This window comes from Hydra vulgaris, chromosome 09, assembly GCF_038396675.1.
Source record: "Hydra vulgaris chromosome 09, alternate assembly HydraT2T_AEP".
In the NCBI taxonomy this organism is placed as follows: domain Eukaryota; kingdom Metazoa; phylum Cnidaria; class Hydrozoa; order Anthoathecata; family Hydridae; genus Hydra; species Hydra vulgaris.
This window is the reverse complement of record NC_088928.1, coordinates 34,577,628-34,604,210: the sequence shown is the minus strand read 5'-3', so window position 1 is coordinate 34,604,210 and position 26,583 is coordinate 34,577,628. Positions and strand designations below refer to the sequence as shown.

Genomic DNA, 26,583 nt, shown 5'->3' with positions numbered 1-26,583 from the left:
TGCAATGTGCAGTTCGAGACTCATTTGGAATGACTGCTGGAATGGATGATGCGTTGCAAACATGCAAAGATTTGGCTTTTTTAACTTACCAGTCAACAGTTGCAGCTGAGTTGCTTGAGTCAGAATCAGACGCTCAAGGAATCAATTTTAGACAGTTACGCCAATCTGTTGACACAAGATGGAATAGTGAACTGGATTGCATGGCTTCTGTCCTACATCTAAAGAGTGCAATTATCAGCTTATGTGCAAATGAAGATATTTTTTCTTCAAAGATCATCAGTGCATCACAGTGGAAATCAATCGAGGAAGCAGTAGAAATTTTAGCACCACTTAAAGAAGCTACAGAAACATGGTCGGCTGAGTCTATTCCAACAATTAACACTGTCGCCGATTCTCTTTATTTAATCCATGACAAAATTGATCAATTTATTGAGACGGATGGAAAAAATGGCTACGGTGTCTTGTATGCAAAAAACTTGAAAAGCTGCATTGAGAAAAGATTTCCTCTCTGTCGCACTGGAAACTTATTGAGTGCTGCAGCAAACTACTTAAATCCTGCTTTAAAGGGACTTCACTTGAAGCTCTTCCAAAAATTTCAAACAACAAAAGAATGGTTAGCCTCACAGGTTAAGGATAATGTTGAGTGCCAACCTGTTGCCAGAGTCCTTTCAGCAGATTTGTCCCCTAATTCAAGACTGAAGCGCAAGTTAAACGTCAGACTTAAAACACAAGAGCCAACATCTGAACTGAATCCTATTTTGAGCGAAATGTGCCAGTATGAATATCGCCCTGATGCCGAAAAAGACTTTCCGATTCTTGATTGGTGGAAATTGCATTCAAATACATTGCCAGAACTCTGTTCATTAGCTAGACAAATTTTAGCTATTCCAGCAAGTTCAACTAAATCAGAGAGAGTTTTTAGCTCAGGTGGAAATGTTGTCCGATCATCCAGACACAACTTACACCCAGAAAAAGTAGAACAAATCATCTCAATCAGAGAAAACATTGTCTTGTTGGAAAAGTTTGGCAAAAAAATTCTGAATTAATATTTGAAAAAGTTGTTTACATTTGACAAATGTCATTTGTGTCTATTTGTCAAAACCATGTTTACATTATTTTTTATACTTGGATTTTAATAAATTTGTTTTCAAAAATTGTTAAATTTCTCTTCTCGTTCTCGGTCTCACGAGAAGTACTAACTTCTCTTCTCGGTCTGGTCTCGGTTTGAAAAAACCTAGTCTCGCTCATGGTTACTTAGAAAATATTAAAAAAAAAAACTTTAGTGTTTTTTTATAATTACAAGTGGTATTTCTCAACAAAACAACAACAAAATTTTTTTTGGATGTTTTTCTAAAATGTTTATGGCTTGCTAAACAATACTTTACATTTTTTAATTCATAACAATATATCTAAGTGAGAGATTTGATCGGGGTCTTACCTAAATATTTTAATACTCATTATGTCTAAGATTTTATAATTAACTTTGAAAAAAAGATAACCCTGCTAAACAGATACGATCAATTAAAGCCTTTAAGATTATTCAAAAGGTTTAGTCTACATTATTCTTCTTTTTTATATATAAGAAATTTTTTTTTAAATAAGAAATCATATTTACACTTTATTTTACATGAAAACCTATCAAAAAAAATCAACAGTTTCAATACAAAAATTCAAAATACAAATATTCGAAAAAATAAACTACAGCTTCAAATCAAAAAACTGATGAAAAAAAAATTGCAACTTTTAAAAAAAAATTTAATATTAAACGACTTTAACTACAAAAAAATTTATAAAATTAAACAAATTTTATTTATTAAACAAATTTTATTAAAAAAAAAATGGTGAAACCTTTAAACGACATTAACTACAACAAATGTTATTATATTAAAATTATTTATTATTTTATTAAAAATTTTATTAAAATTTATTCAAAAATTTCCGAAAGATCACCATTTTAGGAATCCAGGTATATATTTATCAACTAAAGATTGGTAATAAGGTTGCAGAGCTTTTGGGTCGAGAAGTTTGTCACTTTTTGTATACAAGTCAAACAAGCTAAAAAAAAATAAAATACAAAAATATTAAATTAATATAATATAAACAAAACTAGCCAATAAAAAATAAAAGCTACTTGAATTCTTGTATCCAAGGTAACATCAAAGCATCTTTTTCGTTGCATAAATTTTTATAACTGTCAGATGCATGGTATGGATAAAAAGAATGATAACGAATCATATTAAGTGCTTCTTCTGGGAGTGTAGCTTTGTTATGTTTAAGTACTTGGTACAAATATTCTGAAAGAAAAACCAAAATGGAAGCATTTTAACAAATGATTGCTAATTACAAAAATGTTTACCACTCAGCTCACCATCATGCCCCCAAGACATCATCACTTGATCTAGTCCACAATTTTCTTTATAGATGCCGTTGGGTGTGCTGTTTTAAAAAAAAAAATGTTAATTTTATAAAAGTTAAAAATTATAGTTTTACAATGACAATTTTGGAAATATTTTCAACTTTATATTAAAATTAAATAACTCACCTATATTCCGGATGATTCCAGTCTGGATTTTCTTCAAAATATTTGTAAAATACACATGTAGGTTGGAATTGGCATCCTACAGGAAATGTGTCTCCAACAACACACCACTAACAAAGAAAACATTTTTAAAAATCTGAAGTGCTGAATAAAAACCCTGTAATATTTATCACCAAAAATCCTCAGCATTTCCTCCTCTGGACCTTGAATTTTTTTCACTGCTGTACTTAAAGTTCTTTGAACTTGATAAATTCATTGTAAAAGAACATTAAATTTTGCAAAATAAATTGTTATAAGGTCCAAGGGGCTTGAAAAAATGTTGAAGTTTTTCATTTTAACCTTTTAACAAAAAGTAACTAACTTTTATAACTTAAAAGAATTACAAAGAACTAATTACATGAAAAAATAGTGAAACGACTAGAATATATATAAAAAAAATAGTGTATGGAATAAATTATATGAAAAACAGTGTATGAAAGAAGCTATACAAAGAAGCTGCAACAGAAACCAATTATATACACAACAGAAATAAATTAGGGTAAACACTAATTGATTATATTTATTACCTTCATAAAAAAATAACTCTATCTCAATAAAAAGTGACTTTCTAAATAAAATTTAAAATGAAATAGCTGCTCTTTATAATTTTCATAATTTTATTTGATATGACAACAATTTAAAAATGACTACAGATATATTTTTAAAGTCATAGTTTTTCTTATTTTGGATAGAGGAAATTTCTATTTTTATAATAGTGCTTATATCAATTGCTGATAAATAAAAAGAAATCTGTTTTTATTATATATCCACTTATTACTTATATTGATTGTTGAGATTTTAAAATCTTTTAACTCCTTAAATAATAAGTTATTGCTTCCAAAAACTATTCATTGACTAAGTGAATTGATCAGGTATAATCTTGTAGCAATTTTTTGGCAATAAAAATGTTTATCAATAAGTAGGCAGCAGGTATCTTCAACATTACATTTTTAAGCATTTTTTATTTGAAAACTCAGTAGTGCTAACTAAGACATGTCTAAACTATTTTTAAACTTTTTTTATAACCCTAATAATCTTTAAAAAGCATAAAAAGTTTGTTTTAAAATGTAATGACTTTACCTTAAACAAGAGAGGATGGGGAAAGGAGATAAAAATTGGCAAGGGGATTATTTTAAAATTTGTGCTGATATCGTTTAATTATCAAAATGCTGTGCAACTTGCTGGGCAACTTTGTCATAGTAAACTTGTATGTGATGTAAATAAAGTTTCATTAGATAAATTTTATGCAATTTAAGTTGTCATTTAGTTTCAAAAAGAAAATTTTTTTTGCTATCTTTCTTAAACTCCTTATTGAGGGGCATAAGAAAAATAGCAAAGATAGTATAAATAGCAAAAATAGCATAAATAACATTTAAGTTCTTTCAGAAAATATATACATATAAAAAATATAAAGTATATAATAAGTATATATAGTAATATAAAGTTATATCTACATATTAGCACAAATGTTTTGAAATTTTTATATATATATACATTTATTTTAAATTTTTTCTCTATATATACATTTAATTTAAAAATTGTACATTATTTGTTATATAATTATGTTAAATAATTTATTACATAATTTTGTTTAGATAAATTGAATGTTTGACAAAAAAAAAAAAAAACACTTATTTTATCCTTAAGTGTTTTCAAATTGCTATAAACAGCAATTTACAGTATTAGAATTGGAAAACACTTAGATTGACTTACTAAATTTTATTTTAATCTTTAACTAACAGATTTCCTTAGCTAATGTTTAAAATGTTTTACCACATAAGGTAATTTTTGATCTTGGAAAATAAATTGTGTAAATATGTTGTATTAGACAGGAATTTTATTCACAAACTTGAAATAAATTTTTTTTCCTCAGTTATATTCTTAGAGCTTGATAAAATTGATTGAAAATTCAAAAAAACATCGCAGAGAAGCTAATCATACTGCCTTTTTTCACTAATTCTTTTTGTGTACTTCAGTACTTTGGAATTATGAATGTTAAACTTAAAAAAAACTACTCCAGTAGTTTATTTTAAGTTTAACATCCATAATTCTACACTAATTTGGTTCAGACATATCCATAATTCCAATTAATTGTTTAATTTGACATTATGGAAGTGCAATCTTCCACTCCTAAAGTAGGGTAAAATTTTATGATTTTGGGAATTTTTAAGAGCTTTATGACTTTTTAAGACAAATAAAAATGAAATTCAGAACATTTTAGAACAATTTAAAACTAAACACGAGTTTCTGGATTTGAAGAATTATATAGGCTTTAATGCAGATAATAAACAAAATACAATTTAAATGTTATTCGAAAACATTTTGCTCCTTAACAAGCTTCTGTCTTCTTTTTATCCCAGTTTCAATTTTACATTGGGCTCCACTTCTTTTCTTGTACCATTTTTATGAAAGCAACCACTTCTATAAATCATTATTTTCTTCAACAACTAAATCATCAGCAACTGATAGACCATCTTTTATCTGCAAAACAAATAAACTTTTACTTTTTGATGTGATAAAAACATTCTAAAATGAGTACCAAATTGAGATTCAAATGATGTTTCCAAGGGCCTCATTACTTCCCTTTTTTGAAGGATCGAGAAATATTTCATTTTTAAAAACAGCTGAAAACTATTTCAATTTTAAATAGGTTGTAAAGGGTTTCAAGATTCAAGACAATTTTGCATTAACTTCTTTTCATCACATAAGACTTTAAATGCTTTAACTTCTATAAACTTTGGTTAAAGAAGATTGGTAACAGCATAGCTTCGTGCCTGTCTACTTTCACTAAAAAGGTTTTCTGGCATAATTCCTACAAGCTATGTTAAATATTTTCAAAAAAAACTTTCCTAGTAAATAAACGTTTGTAACAGTTTTTAATTTGTTAATAACTGCACATTTTCAATTTATGTTGGATGCAACTTTATCGATAAGATGTGAACATTTGTTAGAAAAGTTATTTACTATTTATATTAAACTGTGAATATTTAGATATTCACAGCTTTGTAATTTTAAGTAGGCAGCAACTAACATTTCAAACTAACTTTATCTAACTTTATCTAATATTCCCATTATAATTTATTATAATTACAAGGCATTATACTTAAAATAAAGGCAAATATTAATACTATTTTTTGGAAAAAAATTTTGAGGAGGGCGTAAATTATTTTAAAATTAAAACAATCAAATTTAAATGATAACTGATTAATTATAAAATTTAAACTTTTTTCTACAATGTATAAAACCATCATTTTAAAATAATTAAAAAAAAAAAAAATTAGAAAAAAATATCACACTTTTTGTACTTTAATAACACTAACCATAAGCGAGACTAGGTTTTTTCAAACCGAGACCAGACCGAGAAGAGAAGTTAGTACTTCTCGTGAGACCGAGAACGAGACGAGAAATTTAACAATTTTTGAAAACAAATTTATTAAAATCCAAGTATAAAAAATAATGTAAACATGGTTTTGACAAATAGACACAAATGACATTTGTCAAATGTAAACAACTTTTTCAAATATTAATTCAGAATTTTTTTGCCAAACTTTTCCAACAAGACAATGTTTTCTCTGATTGAGATGATTTGTTCTACTTTTTCTGGGTGTAAGTTGTGTCTGGATGATCGGACAACATTTCCACCTGAGCTAAAAACTCTCTCTGATTTAGTTGAACTTGCTGGAATAGCTAAAATTTGTCTAGCTAATGAACAGAGTTCTGGCAATGTATTTGAATGCAATTTCCACCAATCAAGAATCGGAAAGTCTTTTTCGGCATCAGGGCGATATTCATACTGGCACATTTCGCTCAAAATAGGATTCAGTTCAGATGTTGGCTCTTGTGTTTTAAGTCTGACGTTTAACTTGCGCTTCAGTCTTGAATTAGGGGACAAATCTGCTGAAAGGACTCTGGCAACAGGTTGGCACTCAACATTATCCTTAACCTGTGAGGCTAACCATTCTTTTGTTGTTTGAAATTTTTGGAAGAGCTTCAAGTGAAGTCCCTTTAAAGCAGGATTTAAGTAGTTTGCTGCAGCACTCAATAAGTTTCCAGTGCGACAGAGAGGAAATCTTTTCTCAATGCAGCTTTTCAAGTTTTTTGCATACAAGACACCGTAGCCATTTTTTCCATCCGTCTCAATAAATTGATCAATTTTGTCATGGATTAAATAAAGAGAATCGGCGACAGTGTTAATTGTTGGAATAGACTCAGCCGACCATGTTTCTGTAGCTTCTTTAAGTGGTGCTAAAATTTCTACTGCTTCCTCGATTGATTTCCACTGTGATGCACTGATGATCTTTGAAGAAAAAATATCTTCATTTGCACATAAGCTGATAATTGCACTCTTTAGATGTAGGACAGAAGCCATGCAATCCAGTTCACTATTCCATCTTGTGTCAACAGATTGGCGTAACTGTCTAAAATTGATTCCTTGAGCGTCTGATTCTGACTCAAGCAACTCAGCTGCAACTGTTGACTGGTAAGTTAAAAAAGCCAAATCTTTGCATGTTTGCAACGCATCATCCATTCCAGCAGTCATTCCAAATGAGTCTCGAACTGCACATTGCAAAATATGATTGTTGCACAAGTATTGGTCAAGGCGCTTTGACAATTTGACTGCAAGTTTCATGTTTCTTGCCTGGTCGTTCACGCAGTACATTGGCAAATCAGCAGGCAAATTTAGTTCTTCTAAGAAAGAATCCAGCTTTCCTTCAATTAAGATACCTGTGTGTCTGCCTGGGAACTGTTGGACATGGGGTGTCCAGTGATGTAGTCTCCAATTTTCGTCAATAGCATGAAAAGTCCAAGAGATGTAGCTGTTCTGAGCTCTAGAAGTCCAAAGGTCAGAAGTAAATGCAGCACTTTTTAGATTTGGCGCAATCTCCGTTATTATGCTCTTCATTCCAGCTTGAACTTCTCTTGACCAAATTGAAAGCTTTCTTGAATATGTTGTTCTGTGATGAAGGCTCAGTTTAGGGTTTGCAATGTCAAACAATTTCTTGAAACCTCTTCCTTCGACTGCTGAAAAGGATGCCAGACCAATGCAAAAGTAATCCAGCATTGCAGAGTCAAACTGTTTTTGAATGGAATTGTCTTTGTCATATTTGGACTTTGTTTCAAGCATTTCGACCATGGTTTGTTGTTTCTTCTTAGGAGGAGGAAGAAGAGAGTCGTCAGTTTTTTCAGAATACTCAACATAATCTTGGCTGTGTTTTTTTCGAGGTGACGATGAAGCCCGCTTGTGTTTCCATCTTTTATTTTCAAAGACATTTTGCACGCCTTGCATTCAGCACCGTCACTTGTTTTTTGAAAATATCTCCAGATTTTGTTTTTTCTTGGTGACATGAGGCAAGAATATTTCTTTTCAATATGAACAATATGTGTCAAGTTGAATTCCACTGGTAAACTAATGAAATTAAGTCGAAAGTGCACCATTTTATACAAAAAGTTTTTGTATTTAAAATCTAATTAAAATTTTTTAATAAGATTTTAAAAAAAAATCTAATTAAAAAATCTACTTAAAAATTAAAAATTTAATTTGTTTTTGTCAAAAAGAAATTAAATTTTTAATTAGATTTATTAAAATCATGGAGTCAAAATATTATTTAATTAAAAAAACAAATAATTAAGCATTTTGTAAATTATAATAATTTTTAATTTGGAAAATAATATTTAAGTCTTGTTCTACTTCTCGCAAGAAGTCCCATTTCTTACGAGAAGTCTCATTTCTCACGAGAAGTCCCATTTCTCACGAGAAATGAGAACGAGACGAGATCTCACTCATGGTTAAATAACACTATAACAACCATACCTCACTACAAATAACCATGAACTAGTGTTTAAATTTAAACTTTGTTACATGTAAGGTTAAAAAACCTTTAAAAAAATTTTCAGTGAATTTCTTTGTATATCATAAAAAAAAAAAAAAACTAAACAAATAAAAAATAATTAAAAAAAAAATTAGAAACTGGTCAACAACTTAAAAAAAATTTATTGTAGCTTCTTCTATTAGTATACTAATGCTGTGACTATAGAAATGACTTTTATATGTATGTTAATGATGCGACTACAGAAATGTCTTCTAAATGTATATTAACAATGTGACTACAGAAATGTCTTTAAAAAAACTAATTAAAAAAAAAAATTATTCATCTCTACAAGGCCAAAAGAGCCACTACAGTCGAGGAGGCTACACTATTTTGGTTACAACCCACTCTAAACTCTTTAACTCTGAAAACTTGAACCTTGACAAACAAGGTTGCTGCGTGGAGAAACAAGTTGAGCGCTTAACACAGCTTTAGTGTTGCCATTATGCTTGGAATATTTGCATTCCCAGCAAAATGGCAATTACTTCTAGATCCACACAGATAAACCACTGGTGGATATAATAGAGTCAAGTAGAACTTGCATACAGACATAAGACTCCTTAATAGAGTCAAGTAGAACTTGCATACAGACATAAGACTCCTTAATGTAAACAGAATATTTAACAGAAATTGATGGAGTTCATTCACATTATGTAAACACTGCTATTGAAGAAAACACTTAGCTTTGCAGCGTCAATAAAGATCATCTATTTTTCAGGTTTGTACTTTGTGAATTCATTAGCCTATTGATCTGAGTGAATTCATTAGCCTATTGATCTCATCACAGAATATAAGAAACATTTTCATACCAACAAACTGAGTTAAGTGCTTGTTGTTATCACAATATATGAACATTTATAGATTGCAGCAGATTTCAGCTAAAGTCTAGAGACTTTAAATTTCTGAACTATTTTTTGACAAACCCAGGTTTTTGATTAGGTCACTTAAATCATTCTGTGTAAACCTGTGTGTGTCTAATGAAGGAACCTCAGGAATTAAATCAGGATCTTGTGGTATTGAGGGTTCAAGTAATTTAGCTATACAATCTTATTTGTGATCTTCAAATTCTAGAAAATAGTCTACTGGTGAATCAAGACAGGGGAATTCTTCGTGAGGTACAGAGCGGATTGCAGATAATATGTTATAATATTAATAAGCCCATTTTTTCTATATGGACAATTTGTGCTGTACATGTAGAAAGAATGGACTATCATATAATACACAAAAATAGCAGTCTGTGACATGATTGGTCGGATCTCTCTATATCATAAAAACAGCAAATGACACGATGAACAAACTTTTTGATCAATCCAGTTCTGGAGGTTAAAAGCACAAGTATTGGAACATATATGCGGCATTCAGCTTTTATTTTAATCTCCAATCTTGAACCCAAAATAGCAGTGATAAGCCTCCCTAATCAATGAAGAAAACATGTCATTTTACTACAAACATAACTAAAAGATATTAGCACTATTTAAACACTTTTGATATAATGAATCTCATAATAGAAGATAATATTTAAGCAGTAAATGTGATGACCTAACAAAAAAATTTTGTAAACATGATGACTCAGCAGGAAACTGTTGTTCTTTACATTGGCATGTCTTTATTTATAGTAAAAAAGGCAGTTTGTAAGTAAAACTTTATGCTAACTTTAAAACACAGAAAAATTTAATTTTATAAATAAATTTTTTTTTTGATTTGATTTCAATTTTAAAAAAGCATAATTTATGTGTGGGGATAGACTAAGTAGTCTTCCATAAAACTTATCTTACAAATACCTGTGGTTCACCCCATAATGCCATAACTTTTCCAAGATCATGGATGAGGCCTGTCAGTTGAAACCAGTCTAAATTGATAGATAAAATATTCATTTCAATATTTATTATGAAATGTTAAAAACAATAATTCATCAATCCGACTTGATAAATTCAAATTTAATACTTTTCAATATATTGCACTATTTTTATATATTAACACTTTTAATACTTTTGTCATATATTATTATAGAGTACTCAATGCTTCTTTGTGCATTTTTGAGTTTTTGTTAATTTATAGCTTCTTTTTTTCTCTCTTTCTTTTCAACATCTTCACTTCCAACAAGGCTGCAAGCAACCAATAATAGAGTTGGAAGTTACTGGAAGAGAAAATATGAAGTTTATAGAGCAATTGACAGACGACTTAAAATATTGCAAATTATATGAATCAGGAAAACAAGATGAAGGGAGCAAGTTCTAAAGAACTGATGTTCGAGGAAAAAAATTAGATGAATAAAAAGTTTTCAAGCACTTAGGAACAGTCACAGTAAAAGGATGAGACTTAATTGAATGACAAGTAACACGATAATAAATTTTAGTAGATGGCACAAGAGACGCTAGCTCTTTTGAGCAGTGCCCATTATAATATTTATAGAAAAGAGAAAGTGAAGCAATACTACGATGTGATAATGGTTGGAATTTGGCTGCAAAAGCAGGTCAAACTATGTTTATAATGTGTATAATGTGCACCTTGTCTAAGAGAGAAAGGGCATTATTGGAAGATCCGCCCCAGATATGGCAACAGTATTCCATAAAAGGACGGATTTGAGATTTTCAGAGATAAAGAATAGAATCTTGAGTAATTTAGTGGTGAGCACAACAAAGAGATGCAACCTTAGCAGATACTAATTTTGCAATCGATTTGATATATGGTTTCCAAGAAAGATCAGAAGAAAGAGTTAATCCTAGAAAATGAAGGGTAGGGATGCAGTGCAAGATTTCTACTGGAATAGCCAGGCAACTTTGCACTCCTTTGTTGTTTATTTTCTAAAATATGAAAAACTTGACAGTCCAAGTTATTGTGTTATATCAGATCATCTGAAACATGGAACAGATGTTGTTTATAAATAACGTTATTGATAAATTTAAACAATTACAAACATTCCAACTTAGTAAGACGCATCACAATATAAAAACAATAAAAATATTAACAACTTAAGCTACCATATTAAATATGCAAAAATGCAATTAAAAATGCAAAATATTATCAACTTATGCTACCATAAATAAGATTTTAACACTTATCAAGTACATTACCGTTCAAGGAAGATCTAGATTATTGCGATAACAATTAGCTGAAAAATTGAGTTTTGTCTGAGTTAAAGTTCACAAGCCACTGTGAGCCCCATGCTGTAGCAGAAGTGAGGGTGTAGCAATCAGAGGGTGTTGGTTTCTTATCACGACAAGAATAAATGGTAGTATCATCAGCAAACAATTCCACCTTAAATGTGAGAATATCTCAAAGATCATAAATGTAAATTAAAAAGAGTATAGAGCCAAGGAGAGAACCCTGAGGAACTCCTGAAGTGGATATGAAGAAGAGTGCAGTCCAGCCAGGACAACTTTAATACTACGATTGGTAAGGAAGGATTCAATAATGTTAAAGATGTTACTTGATACACCATAAGAAGAAAGCTGATGGAGAAGACCAGATGCCAAACTTTATCAAAAGCTTTAGAAATGTAAAGAGTGATGGCCTTCGCCTCTCCACATCTATCTAATGTATGATAAAACCTATTGGTTATTACTGTTAGCAAATCAGCTGTAGAACAAGAAGTTTGAAATCAATATTAATGATCAGAAAGTAAGTTATTAGAGTCAATATTCAAGATTAAGTGTTTGTTAATTAAAGAATCAAAAACCTTGCTTATGATAGTAAAAAGACTAATGGGACGGTAGTTAGACAATTCAGATCGCTCTCCAGAATTTTTGAAAATAGGGATAACAGATGCTGCTTTCTAGCAGTCTGGACAACATGACTCTGATAAGCACTTGATAAATAGTTTTGAAAGTATAGACAACAGCTGCGGAAAACACTTCTGCAAGACTATAACAGGTATGTTGTCCAGACCACAAGCTGTAGAAGAGTCTAAGCAGGAAATCACTTTAGATACAGAAGCTGGAGTGATATGAAAGTCAAGCATTGATCAACCTGTTTGGCTATATCAGTTAGAACGCAACTAGTGGAATCAAGAGATGACATTGATAAAAAGTTCTTAGCAAACAATTCAGCTTTGTCTTTAGTTGAGGTGAAAAAATCTGAACCATACAAGAGAGTTGGAACAACAGATTTTTCCTTATTATAGATATTGTCAAAAATTCTCCAGTCATGAGAGCCTAATTTTTGCAATGAAATACGAGAATTCATGACCTGTGAATAGCTGGATTTGGAGTTAGACAAAACTTTTTTACAATGGTTTCTAGCAATAGTAAACAGACGTCTGTTTTCTGGTGAATTGTTTTGCTGATAGATATGATAGTAATGCGAGGAAAACCATTAAGAAGAGCGAGGCTTGACTTGGAATCATCTAGAGGGAACAAAAGACTCCATGCCTGAATCCAAGAAGTTAGGTAAAAAGCACATTTTTCAGCAGTAGGACAAAAGATTTCTACCCAAGGGCCATCATGAAGAAAATCATGGAAAGAGTTCCAGTCAGCTTTAATGTAGTTGTAAGAGGTAAGATGGTAGGGGGATTCTGATGATGAAGAAAAACGAGAAAATAGTTTTAGAGCGATCAAACTGTGATCAGAAGCACTTAAGGGAGAATATGGAAAAACTGAGCACTGACTAGGATCAGAAAGAAGACATAAGTTGAGTAGAGAAGGTAAATGATTTGAATTGTCTAGAAAGCATGTTGAAAAATTGACTATTTGAGTTAGAGATTGAGAAAGGCAAAAGTTGTGGGGCTTAATGCCTGCAGAGTCACTTACACTAGATCCAAGCCATTCAATTTAATGAGCATTTAAGTCACCAATAACAATGATGCTGGCTGAAGGATAAAGAGAAAGGACTTGGTCAATTCGATCAAAAATAACATTGAAAAGAGTGCAGTCTTGAGATGAAGGAGAGCGATATAGAAAAAAGAGAAAGGTGATAGAGTGAAGTGGTGTTAAACGAAAGTACATAAAAAAATAGTTGGTTGATTCAAACCTAGTTTCCCAACAAATGGGTGAATTCTTATGAATGTAAATGCCCAGGCCAAGCATGTGACTATTAGAGTCTATATGAATTAAAGGTAGATATTCATCAACACTAAGATCACTAGATGAGACAGCTGAACTCAAACTAGTCTCACAAAGAGCAAGTACGTGAGCAAGTGAACTTTGCAAGAGATAAACTCAACAGAAGAAAAGTTACTTTGAAGACCACGAATATTAGTGAATGATAGATTTAGAGAACTTGGTGATGACAATGGTTTTTTGAGTTTTATAGTTTTGGTACTTTAGTCATTTTTAAATTTGTTAAAGAACTTGACTCAAAGCACAGATAGTACTCAATACACTACTTAATAACCCAAGCAATTGCCTCATTACTATTAATAAACCTTAAATCGTAACAAAGAGCTCCAAATGTGGACTCGACAATGCACGCCAAAAGTACGAACAGGGACACCATTTATGCGCAACATGGCACTGTCAGTACTCTGATATTTTACAGCTGTTGATGGAATCAGCCTCTCTGAGAGCTACCACAGAGCTTGGGAAACCTGACTACCAGCCTGCCTCAGAACCATAAAACTAAGCTTTAGAACTGTACCCTCATTAGGAGATAATAGAATGAGACACAAGTAAAACCCATGCATTGAGTCAAGAAGATCCAGCATTCAACATCCTAAACTAGAAACAATGTATTATAAATACATTTGCGCCAGCCTGAAGATGAAGAAGGGGTGCGAGGTCAGTCAACAGATAGAATCAGTTTACCCCTTAAATCTTTGCCCAGGAGGCCTTCTACAAGACAGTAGCCAAATGCACTTAACATCTGCCCAAGCAAGATGAGTATTTTTATTGAGACACCATTTCTAGCCTTTACTCAACCAAGATCCCCAAGGCAGGGGGTGTTTTAAGTCGGAGTTGGCTTCTCCTAGCCTTTGCCTAAAAAAGTGCATCCCACAAGGCAGCAGGACATAAAATAGGTTGTACTGGGTTACATGTTACCAGGATAACCTGACCTGACATTAATTTATTCTATTTAATTCAAATAATTTTATTCAAATAAGTTTTTTTATTTTTTATTCAAATAAGCATTTTTATATATTATTAATTTTAATCAAATAAGTTAATAGCATGATAATATTGTGACTTTTTATAAGCTTATATTTGCTTATTACTTCAAACGCCAAATAATTTGGAAAAAAGGTTTACAACAAAAGTAAACAATATTATGGAACTCTATTAATAATAGTATCCAAGGACAGATGCAGGTTTTTAGTTTACCCCATTAAAAAAAAGCAGGATTAATTAACAAAAAATAACATATAAGTAAAATCTGTGTCGAAATCTTTTTATTGAATATATCAGGGGGTTTATCACGTCTTAAAGAGTAGTCTAGTTCATAGTACTTCTTGTTTGTCTCTTAAGTTATGTTGGAACTGAACTTGTCTACATCTTTGTGAACAAGATATTTTCCTTTTTAGACTCTTTGTTTAATAAAATTCATATGTAAAGCTAATAAAATTCATGTTTGCTCTTTTGCATTTACATCTTTTTGTGCAACTTATATACATTTTCATAATAAACGATAAAATTTTAAAGATTTTTTTTTAAATCTCTTTATAGATTTATTTATTGAGTAAAATCTTAAATAAAAACTCTAGTAAAACTTTTTAACGATAAACTGAACATTTTTTATAAGTCAAAATATATAATATTTCATAAAAGACATAAATATTAAAAAAACAATGAACTTATTTTCCTGCATATATATATATATATATGTATATATATATATATATATATATATATATATATATATATATATACATATATATATATATATATATATATATATATATATATATGTATATATATATATGTATATATATATATGTATATATATGTATATATATATATGCATATATATATGTATATATATATATATTAGTAGAAAATCACTTAACTAAATTTTTTTCCATTTGACACTGTGTTTCATCAACAAAGTTAAGTGATTTTCTACTAATATATATTGAGCACTCTATTATGTAGAATACTTTTTAAAGTTGTTTATATATATATATATATATATATATATATATATATATATATATATATATATATATATATATATATATATATATATATATATATATACACTACATCAAAAAATAAAACATACAGTTAATTTCCAAACATTCAAGTCTTTTTATTTCAATCAAATAATAAATAACATAATTAATATTTACATATTAATTAGTAATTGCTATAATATATAATAATATTAAAAATAAAGTTCATAAAGAAAATTATTTAATTAATAAAAACAAAAACATAGTCAAAGAAAAAAACATACATCAAAAAATAAAACATACACACATCAAATACATGAAAGAAAAATAAGATACAAGAAGAAAAACGATCATACCCTTTCACAAAAACATGACTCATCTAATTCGGTAATGTAAATAAGACCTGTTTTTGTCATATTTTGCTTTAGTATTGCATTGTTACTTAAATAGTGCGCATATTGATGTCAATAATGGCAACCGCTAAAAAAATTTCTGAAAAAACAAAAATTTCAAAAGGAAAAGTGTCCATTGAAATTAGAATGTTAATTATGAAACTAAAGGAAGAAGGAAAAAGTTATGTAGAAATTGCTAAGTTGATCGACAGACCTCGAGCAACCATTCAGACAGTAATTAATAATTATAGAAAAAATAAATCATTTGAAAGTGCGCCTGGAAGAGGTCGAAAAAAAGCGTTTACAATGCAAGTAGAAAGGAAAATTGAAAGAATGGTAAAAAAAGATCCAAAAACATCGGCTCCAAAAATAACTGCTCTTTTAAAAAAAGATCTAAACGTGACAGTTAATCCCCAAACTGTAAGAAATTTGTTGCACCGGAAAGGCTACGCAGGACGAATTTCACGTAAGAAACCATTCTTAACAAAAAGGAATGTTGTTAAAAGATTGGCTTACGTGAATGAGTTTTTGAACAAGTCTGAAGAATTTTGGAACACAGTTGTATTTGTGGATGAATCAAAATTTAATATTTTCGGATCAGACGGAGCAAGGTATGTATGGCGAAATATAAACAGGCACTGCACTTGACAAACAAAATATTACACCTACAGTCAAACACGGTGGCGGAAATGTGATGGTATGGGGAGCGATGGGTGCAGGTGGGGTTGGTGATTTAGTATTTATTGAAACTAATATGGACAAAGAAAAATATTTAGACATTTTGCAAAATCATCTAAAACGAAGTGCAATAAAAGTAGGTGCTACTGAAAATTTCGTGTTAGTCCAAGACAATGACCCAAAACATGCATCGAAACTAATTAAAAATTGGCTGATTTTTAATGTTAAATCAACACTTCTGCATCCTCCACAATCACCAGATCTCAATCCAATTGAGAATCTTTGGGATCTTCTCGAAAGACGACTTCGGCAACATGAAATAAAAAATAAACAACAATTAAAAGAAAAACTTTTGGAAGAATGGAATAAAATTTCAATAGAAGATACAAGAAAACTTGTACATTCGATGAATACTAGATTGCAAGAAGTTATTACACAAAAAGGTTATCATACACATTATTAAAAATACTTTTTTTCCTGTTTTTTTATATATAATTCGTAGGTGTATGTTTTATTTTTTGATGTATGTTTTTTTCTTTGACTATGTTTTTTTGTTTTTATTAATTAAATAATTTTTTTTATGAACTTTATTTTTAATATTATTATATATTATAGCAATTACTAATTAATATGTAAATATTAATTATGTTATTTATTATTTGATTGAAATAAAAAGACTTGAATGTTTGGAAATTAACTGTATGTTTTATTTTTTGATGTAGTGTATATATATATATATATATATGTATATATATATATATATATATATATATATATATATATATATATATATATATAAATATATATATATATATATATATATATATATATATATATATATATATATATATATATATATATATATATATATATATATTGCTTCGATTTGGTAAAATTGCCCTTGTTTTAAATTAGTAAAACAATTTTAAATCTTTTCAGAACATTTTCAATCAAACTTCAAACCATGCTTTGATGTTAAAATTCAAAAAGCACTTTACATTGTATTCTACTTATCATGATTTAGCATACTTTTTTCAGAATACTTCAGTTAAATGCTCATATAATGGTGTACATTTAACCTACATTTGCAACCAATCAAATAACTGCTGCAGATGCGGCAAAGTATAGTTTACACTGCAGAGTTTATTTTTAAACCAATCAGATTGCAACTTTTAGTAGCGAGGAATCAATTAACTTTTCCAATTTTCTCATTCTCTACAAAGTATGATTTACAGTACAGAAATATTACAGTAAATAAGAGATTTATGTAATTTCTGTAATAACTTCCTGTAATTTAATTTTTGGTATAAAGTTAAGTTTTAATAATTTGATTAATCATTTTTGATGAGTCTTTATAGATAAAATGCAGTGTAAAATAAAAAAATTTGTGAAAAAAAAAGTGATTTTCTACAACATATATTGGAGAAAATCATTATATAAGTTTCGGGAATTATAAAACAAATAAGATCCAGCAGTAAAATATACATAAGAAACAAGAAAATAATAAAAAAAGAGTTAAACTACTTGAATATAACTGTAAACAACACTAATAACTCATACTATGACTTCAAAATCCACAGAAAGTCTGTTATCACTAATATAAAAATAGACCCAACATTAAACACTAATCCAAAGAAATCCATTAGAAAGTAAATTAAAGGGGTCTTCTATAAAGTACATATGCATGTATGAGGGGAAGGCCGAAACCTAAAAACATACAAATGTGTACAAGGGAGGGGAGGGTGTTTAAGACAGCAAGTATGTATGTGGCTTGACTCTCTCTGTCTCTCTTAAAACTTGATTTCTTTTTTAACAAAAGCATTGAATTTAATGAGTGTAAAAAATCAACATGTTTTTTTATATTTCCTTATATATTTTCTATTTTTTTAAATTATAAATAACTAAAAGAAAGAAAAAAATTTTTTGCGTACTGATGTTTTGAAAATTTTTTTTGCATTTAAGAAAGGGGTGGGGTTAATTTTGTAATAAATAATGCATATGTATGCAGAAAAGGAGGTTCTGAAAGCATACAGGTGCATGCAAGGGGAAGAGGTCCTAAATCAGTGGCTTTACTGATATATGGATGTCCAAACCTTACAACATCAGAATAATTTGAATTACACCACCTACTTTAAAAAATATCTTATGCAATATCATGTCCAAATTAATTCCCAATAGTAATCCTGGTGTCAACAAACTTACAAGCTCCTGTGGCAGTATATACTTTAGAGAAACAAAAAAAAAGATTTCTAATGAGATGCATAGAACATCAAAAACTGAACATGGTTGAGAATGGTATTGATGGTATTGTTTAATTGGTCACATCCCAAACTTTAGCAATTAAATTAGGGTATGGAAAGTGAGAGAATTGTTTGAAATAAACTGCGCCACAACATACTAAGAATTAAAACATGCTCTAAGAATTAAAACACACAAAACGTCTCAACTTTAATTATTGACCAAGTTAATTTTGGTGTTATTTTTAAGTTTTCTTTTATCTGCCATATATACTTTGAAAGGGTGGTTAAACTTTTCATCTTTTTGTTTGTGAATGAGTGTTTGTGCCCATCTTTTCTTCCATTCACCTTATATAAAAACCTTATAGAAAAAGTATATATTGGCTAGGCCAATATATACTTTTTCTGGGGTGTTAATTCAACCACCTTTTTAAAGTATATATGGTAGATAAAAGAAAACTTAAAAATAACACCAAAATTAACTTGGTCAATAATTAAACAAGTCCCCGCCTACAGCAACGTAACAAAAAAATGCTTGCTTTGCCTTCATGAAAAACTTTGCATAATATCATACAAAGGTACGCAAAAATTATTAAATAAAAAAACAGAAATTATTTCTAAGTGCCGCCACGAAAACAAGTTCTTGCTTGAAAACCACGAGCCCAAAGATTAAAAAACCAAACCACGCTCGCAAATAGTTATAGTTTTATAATTGTTTTTGAACGCCACGATGTATATATATGTATATATATGTATATATATGTATATATATATATATGTATATATATATATGTATATATATATATGTATATATATATATATATATGTATATATATATATATATATATACATATATATATATATATATATATATATATATATATATATATATATATATATATATATATATATATATATATATATATATATATACATAAGGCCGCATTTGTGACATTGTTAAATCAATGGCGCCTTTAGGCATACAAACAATTGTTGTCCGAAAGTTCGTAACAAAATTTTTTAAACTAGAATTTTTATTTTTAACATTTGTTTTAAGTCATTCAAATTTTTAATTTAATTCTTTTTTACTTATAAACACTCATTAGGTATGCATAATATATACAAGATTTATTTGCCTTCACCGGCTTCTCTTCACTTCTCAATATAATTATCATTTACAAGAGTAAAAGATTGCTAAAAACGGGTGCCCATGAATTTTTGCCCATGAATTTTCATCAATCACTATTTAACAATGTCATATTTGTGACATTGCTAAATAGTGATGGCGCCTTTAGGCATACAAATAATGTTATCCTAAAGTTCATAATAAAATTTTAAAAATTACATATCTACACTGAAAATTAAAACTTCTCAAAAAAAATAAAAAAACAAGTGCCCCTTTTTGGTAGGCGCTCCTAGGCAGTTGCCTAGATTCGGATTTGTAGCCTAGATATATATATATATATATATATATATATATATATATATATATATATATATATATATATATATATATATATATATATATATAAACCTCATTGATATACTAAACATGACATTGCACTTAAATGCTAAATGATTAGATTACCTTTATCTGGATGTATTTCTCTAATCTTTTCAGCTGTCTGGAAAGCATGCATTGAATTTGGTAAATCAATCTACAAAAATTTAATCTTAATTACAAAATTTAAATTTTATTTTTTTATATATATAAAAATTTATTTATAAAACAAGATTCATTGACTACATCAGGATCACTGGAGTCCACTAAATTGTCAAGCAAGTTTACTGCTTCCAATATTGTCATCTCAGCATGATCAAATTTCAACCACTTTTTTCTCTAAAACAATTATATCATACATTTTTATTTACTTGTGTTTTAATTATTTAAGTGACAAGTATAACTTAAAAATTGAAATTAGTATTTTATAATGTTGTCTTATTAGTATTTCTTCTTTTGTTGTAAGTACATAAAATTTTAGTTAAGGTTACAACAAAATAAATTTTTTAAACCAACTTACTTTTTCTATACCAAAAGCAACAGTTTGGTTAGCATGCATTTGTTGGTATGTATTCATTACATTTAATGTTTGCAAATTATCCTAAAGTTAAGTGACTATATTTAATTTTAATGATGTAAATAAGTTAGTAGATTGTGTATTAATGAATCTACTTTTAAATAAGTGACAACAAAAACTTGCTTCGTAGTTTCGAAACTTTTTCTGACTATTTTCATTTATTAAATCTTTATATTTCAACTCTGGGCGATGAGTCAATGAAGGATCATCAATGATAGCTGTTTCTTCTTTCTGTAAAAAAAAAAAAATTAATGTTAATATTGACATAAAATATGAATAAGATTTAATAATTTCACAACAAAAAATTGAGATTAGTTCTAATGATGTTATATTATAAAGATAAAATATTATAAGATCAAATTTAGTTAACATTATTTCAAAAATAATGTTGTTTAATTGGAAAATATATAATAATAACTTTAAGTAACTTAAATACTTGAGTGATTTATCAACTCAAGTAAATAAAATAATGCCCATACCTTCAAGTAACTTAAATATTAAAGTAAACAATGGAAGTATTTAAAAGACTTTATATAAGTAAAACAAAATAACTTTGGAAAAAAAACTTAACAGAAAAAAAAAAGTTATACTAAAGTATTTTAAATGATAAAAACAAAATTTTACCATTTTTTGTTTGTTTACATGATGATGCACATCTGCTTTGTTTTTCCATGTTAAACAACTTTATGTTTGAACTTTGGTGTGTTACGAAAAGCTGACTGACTTAGTATTTATTATTTTTGTTAGGTTTGCAGTAATTTTATCTTATAGTTATTTCTAGTAGTTTTTTAAATGTATATTTAAAGTATAAATATAAACAATATAGAAGACAAAACTACTAAGAACAGAAAATAAAAAGGATATAATACATATTGCTATGACATGCACCTGATGAGTGGCCTCATTGCAGGTTTTGGGCTTCCCAAAACATCTTAGGCAATTGAAATATATCCTTGAAGGGGGACTACTATCCATTACTTAATTCTAATTGGTTATTAGAGCACCAACATATTTACCCACTAAAATTTTGAGCATTTTATTATATTGGTCTCTTTGGAATAAACACTCTATTTAGTCACATTACCTTACTAGTTTACAGTTAGTATTTCACATTAAATATTTCATACAAGCTTATTAAGTATACTTAATATATTTATGAAATGTATATACTATGAACAGCATGATACTATTTTATACTCTACTTGTTAAGAAATAAGCGAATGATAGTGGCACAGTTGATTAGTACACTGCAGTACAGACAGGCAATCCAAATTTCATATTGTGCCAGGGTTTCTTGTTTGTATTAGCTTTACTTCTCTGATGTTTTAGTTATGCAACCAAAGGAAAAATCTTTTACAGCCCCCCCCCCCCCCTCAATCATACAAGCCACTTGAAAGTATTGACATTCAAAAAGAATGGGCTGCTCACGGTTTTAAAATTCCAAGTTCAAAACAAACTATGACTAAAATATTTTGAGAAAAAAAAAAGAAGACTTATATGAATTGTAAAAGATCATTGTGAATAATGAAAGAACTTTATTGACTTTAAATGAACAAACTTACTGTAAAAATTAAAAGTAAATGTGGCTATATACTTGTCAGATATTTTAGTTACCTTGAATGATAAAATATTATTGGATACATAAACACTAAAGATAAAATTTTATTTAACCAAAGCTTAAGGATTTTCAATCTAATCTTAATAACCACATTTTTGGAATAGTTACAAATGGAGTAATATAAAAACATAGGCACATGCTTGTTTTTTTAATTCATCTACTTGTTGTAAAATTTGGTTTGAATCCATCTCTTTAATTTAATGACCACACTCTTCCTGTCATTTTAGAAAAACAGTTTAATTTAGTGTAAGTCATTCAAATCACTCAGGCTTTTGCTGTTAAAGTTTATTCTCACTTCTACTCTTAATTTTTAGACACAGTCTAAAAAGGTGTTCTACAGAGCTCTTTTCAATACTCCTTAAACTATTTAACTGAACCTTATTTTTGTTCCAAAAACAAGATTCAGATTCTTGACATATGGCTCTCAATAAAATTTAGCATGCTGATCTTCTGCATAGCCTCAATTCATATCTCAATTCATATCTGGGAAAGATTTCAAAATTGTTAAATCATTCTTTTTTAACTGCAGTATTAAAGTTGTTTTGATGGACAATACACTTGTTCATTTCCAATAACTTTTGGGGTACCACAAGGATCCTCAGCCCTGTGTTGTTCTTTATCTAAATTAATGATTCTCCCAATAATCTTACCTCTAAAGTGTTTTTTTGCTGATGATGATCACTTTTATATACTTAGCCTGTCAAAAAGCCATCACTTTTTGATTGCACTTTTAGCAGCCAATTTTTAAATATAACCTCTCTTTTGTGACAGCTTAAGGCTTCCAGTGCCTGGTGCTTTTTAAAAAAAAAATCATTTGTTTACTGCTACTAACTACTTTAATACTGTTGATATTTCTTTATTGATGAATGATGTTGAGATGTCTATATTGACAACATTCTTACCCAGCCCTTTATTTCATCTTTTGTTTAATTATCTTTTGCCACTGACTTCTCATGGAAACCATTATAGAATTTTTTGCAAAGTTAGCATCTGCTAAGGTTGACTCTCTTTAATGAGTTTATCATTTATTTAACTCTAATTATATTACCTAACTTTATAAATTTTTTATTTGTTCTTGTACTACTCTTGTCATATTTAGGCTGGTACTTCTCATAAGACCTTCTCTCTATTAAACAAGGTTTTAAAATAGATTGTTGGACTTGCTCAAGCTGTCAAGTTTACGCCAACTTTAATTATTGTAAGGTTGTATCTCTTTCTAAATTCTAAAAATACTACAATACTAGCTGCTTAAGAGAAGTTTTATCTCTTGTTCCCTCAATCAAAGCTCAATCTCCAATGACTTGTCAGACTCTTTTAGTGTAACTGTTCCTTCATACTCAAAATACTTTTACTTATTTTATTATTTTCCTTCAATATTAATACTTTGGAATTCTTTTTTGCCTTCATATTTTTCTCATATATTGACTCATACAACTTTTTTATTGACTCATACAACTTTCAATTTTTTTAGTTTTCTATCAACAATTTTCTCTTCAAATCTATTCTTTGCTTTCCATTAACTCCTAACATAAATAGTAGTGACTTGTAGCCTTGTTGTCCATAAAAAATTTTAAGCAAAAAAAAATTAAAAAAATCTGAATTTATGTTAGTAAAACTAAAAGATCAAGATGCAACAACTTTTGGATATTTTTTTAGTTAATGATGAAAAGAATTTCTGAGAGACAAAATATCAGAACTGCAAAATAAGACACAAAATCAGTATGACCAATTAGAAACAAATTCTATTTTAGATTGCTAAAAGAAAGAGTTTAAAATTATAGCAAGAAATATTCTTTTACATCTTTTTATAATCTTAAATATGCATTCAAATTCAAACATATAGAATATTGAAAATAAAATTTTTTTTGGCGTTGCATTGAAAAAAAACCCTCCTACATTAGATGAATGTCCAAAAATGCTTAAAAATTATAAAGCAATCAGCTGAAACAGAAAGAAACTTTAACACTACTTGATTTATTATTAGAAAACATCATTGAGTAATAAAATGATTAACAAATATATTTATTAACAATATACTTATTTAGTCACACATTATCACAACAAAAGATAAAATAATATTTTGTTGTTTTAAAAATATCTAAAACTTTTCATATAACATAAGTAATTTAGAATGATTTACTTAAAATAAATCCATAAATTTTTTTCTCTTTAATAGAACACCTACTCTGCAATTCAACATACCTAAAAAACCGCTCTCAATTTTTACTTTGATTTTATGAAAGATGCAGCCAACCTCCAACCATTATCACATCATTGTAATGTTGCTTTTCGTTCTCTTTTCTATAAATACTATAATGGGCACTGCTCTTAAGAGTTAGCGCCTCTTGTACCATCTACTAAAATTCATTCTGGTGCTACTTATCATTCAATAAAGTTTCATCCTTTTGCTCTGACTATTCCTAAGTGCTCCAAAAATTCTTATTCGTCTAGTTTTTTTACTCAAACATCACTCTTTAGGAATTCACTTCTTTCATCTTGTTTTCCTGATTCATATGATTTACAGTATTTTAAGTTGTCTGTTAATCATTATCTTGCTCTATAAATTTCAACTTTTCTCTTCCAGTAACTTCGGACTCTAATAGTGGTTGCTTGTAGCCTTTGTGGAAGTGAAGATGTTAAATTAAAAAGAAATTTAGAAAAGCATCACCATTCTTTGGACTCCAGTTAACCAACTGTCCTCTTTGGTCAATTATTTGTATGTCAGGTGGTATTTTATTAGTCTCGTTTTTTCCCTGCACTTCGGCCTTTTGGAACTCTCCCATCTTCATGTTTTCCTGACTTATGCAACGTACAACTTTTCAAGTCTTCTCTCAACTGTTTCCTTGCTCTATAACTCTATTAATTTTTTTTGTTGTTGTTGTAGTAACTCTCAACTTAATAGTGGTTGCTTGCAGCCTTGTTGGGAGTGAATCAGAATAAATAAATAAATAAAAATTAAATAATTTGGCACCAGCCTAATAATTTTTTTAGTTGGCTCCATGCATGCATCACTTTTATTTAAAAAGCTTTAAAGACTTTTTGATGAAATATGAATGAGATAAAATGAAACTTTTGGATATAACTTAAAACAGCATAAAAAACTTTAGAAAAAGGTAAAGTTAACTTTTATACCCTAATTACTACAAAACATTTTTTATTTGTTATATTTTACAGAACATTAAAAAATTGAGTTAAGTATGTAAAGCTATTTTATCTTGATATTTTATATCTTTTATTTTGAGTAAAGCTATTTTATCTTTAAGCCAAAAAATCCTGCACACACCACTGAAGAAAAACTGTACCAATTGAGCATAAATTTTCATTGTGTCATTCATTAGTGCACCACCTAAACTATTTTTTACACTTAAGAAATGATTAATGTACTTTGTTGTTGTTGTAGTTAGCTTTTAGTCAAGATAACATTACATCAAAATGATTTTTGCTAACATTTTCCATATTAAATTATAATAAAGTTTTTTTTTTAATAATAATTTCGTAATTAAACAAACAAAAGCAAAAACGGTAAAAATCGCAACTAAGTTGTCAACATCAAGCAATTTCTTCTCTTACCTGATAATCACTATTTTATGAAATTTGATATAAAATGTATTAAACAAACATATATTTTTAAAATTACCCATGTTTGCATTTACTTTTTATTTTAAAGAATTTAATACAGTAATCAAAGGATGTCTGCATTTAGAAAAAAATAGTTTATATTCAATAAAATAACTATTTTAAAAGATTATTTTTGTGCTTAATGAAAAGTATAAAATTTTTAATTTAGTTCAAATTAAAAAAGAAAATATATTAATAACAATAATAAAAATCTTACCGGTATTAAGACCCTCATTTTTCTTTTTTCTTTTACTTTTCGTTGTTTTTGAAGTTCGCTTTCTAAATGTTTGGTAACTAATAGGTTTTATAAAATAAAATTTTAATGTATTTGCTTAATGTATTATAAACCAATTATGTCGTATTTGCAAAAAAAATAAATATTTTACTGCGATTTTTGGCACGTGACTTTTGAACGATGCATACCGCCAATATGCAAGGGAAATGCACTAAGTCCGTTTTTGGCAGTATGGAGTTA

General features: G+C 28.7%; 1 protein-coding gene across 2 annotated transcripts; it reads right to left on the bottom strand.

The window, feature by feature from the left end:
• Positions 1 to 1,512: 1,512 nt before the first annotated feature.
• On the bottom strand, positions 1,513 to 26,464 carry LOC100211296 (inositol oxygenase). Of its 2 annotated transcripts, none has more exons than XM_065805485.1 (10): positions 26,326 to 26,464; positions 20,996 to 21,103; positions 20,816 to 20,896; positions 20,542 to 20,634; positions 20,383 to 20,452; positions 10,227 to 10,294; positions 2,543 to 2,649; positions 2,369 to 2,436; positions 2,132 to 2,294; positions 1,513 to 2,055 (listed from the first exon to the last, which is right to left on the bottom strand). In XM_065805485.1, the coding sequence occupies exons 1-10, from the start codon at positions 26,341 to 26,343 to the stop codon at positions 1,947 to 1,949; spliced, it is 885 nt and encodes a 294-aa protein (XP_065661557.1). In that variant the 5' UTR covers positions 26,344 to 26,464; the 3' UTR covers positions 1,513 to 1,946. The 2 variants fall into 2 exon arrangements, with proteins under 2 accessions (XP_065661557.1, XP_065661558.1); XM_065805486.1 differs by lacking the exon at positions 26,326 to 26,464 and adding an exon at positions 21,497 to 21,651 and having other exon boundaries at positions 1,843 to 2,055.
• Positions 26,465 to 26,583: the final 119 nt, after the last annotated feature.

Bases quoted from the DNA above. Each gene is read 5' to 3' on its own strand.
- LOC100211296 (XM_065805485.1), bottom strand. The intron at 10,295-20,382 runs GTAATCTAATCA...CTATCAATTTAG, and splicing joins AGAAATACATCCAGATAAAG to ACTGGTTTCAACTGACAGGC. The intron at 2,437-2,542 runs GTGAGTTATTTA...TTTTTAAAACAG, and splicing joins TGGAATCATCCGGAATATAG to CACACCCAACGGCATCTATA.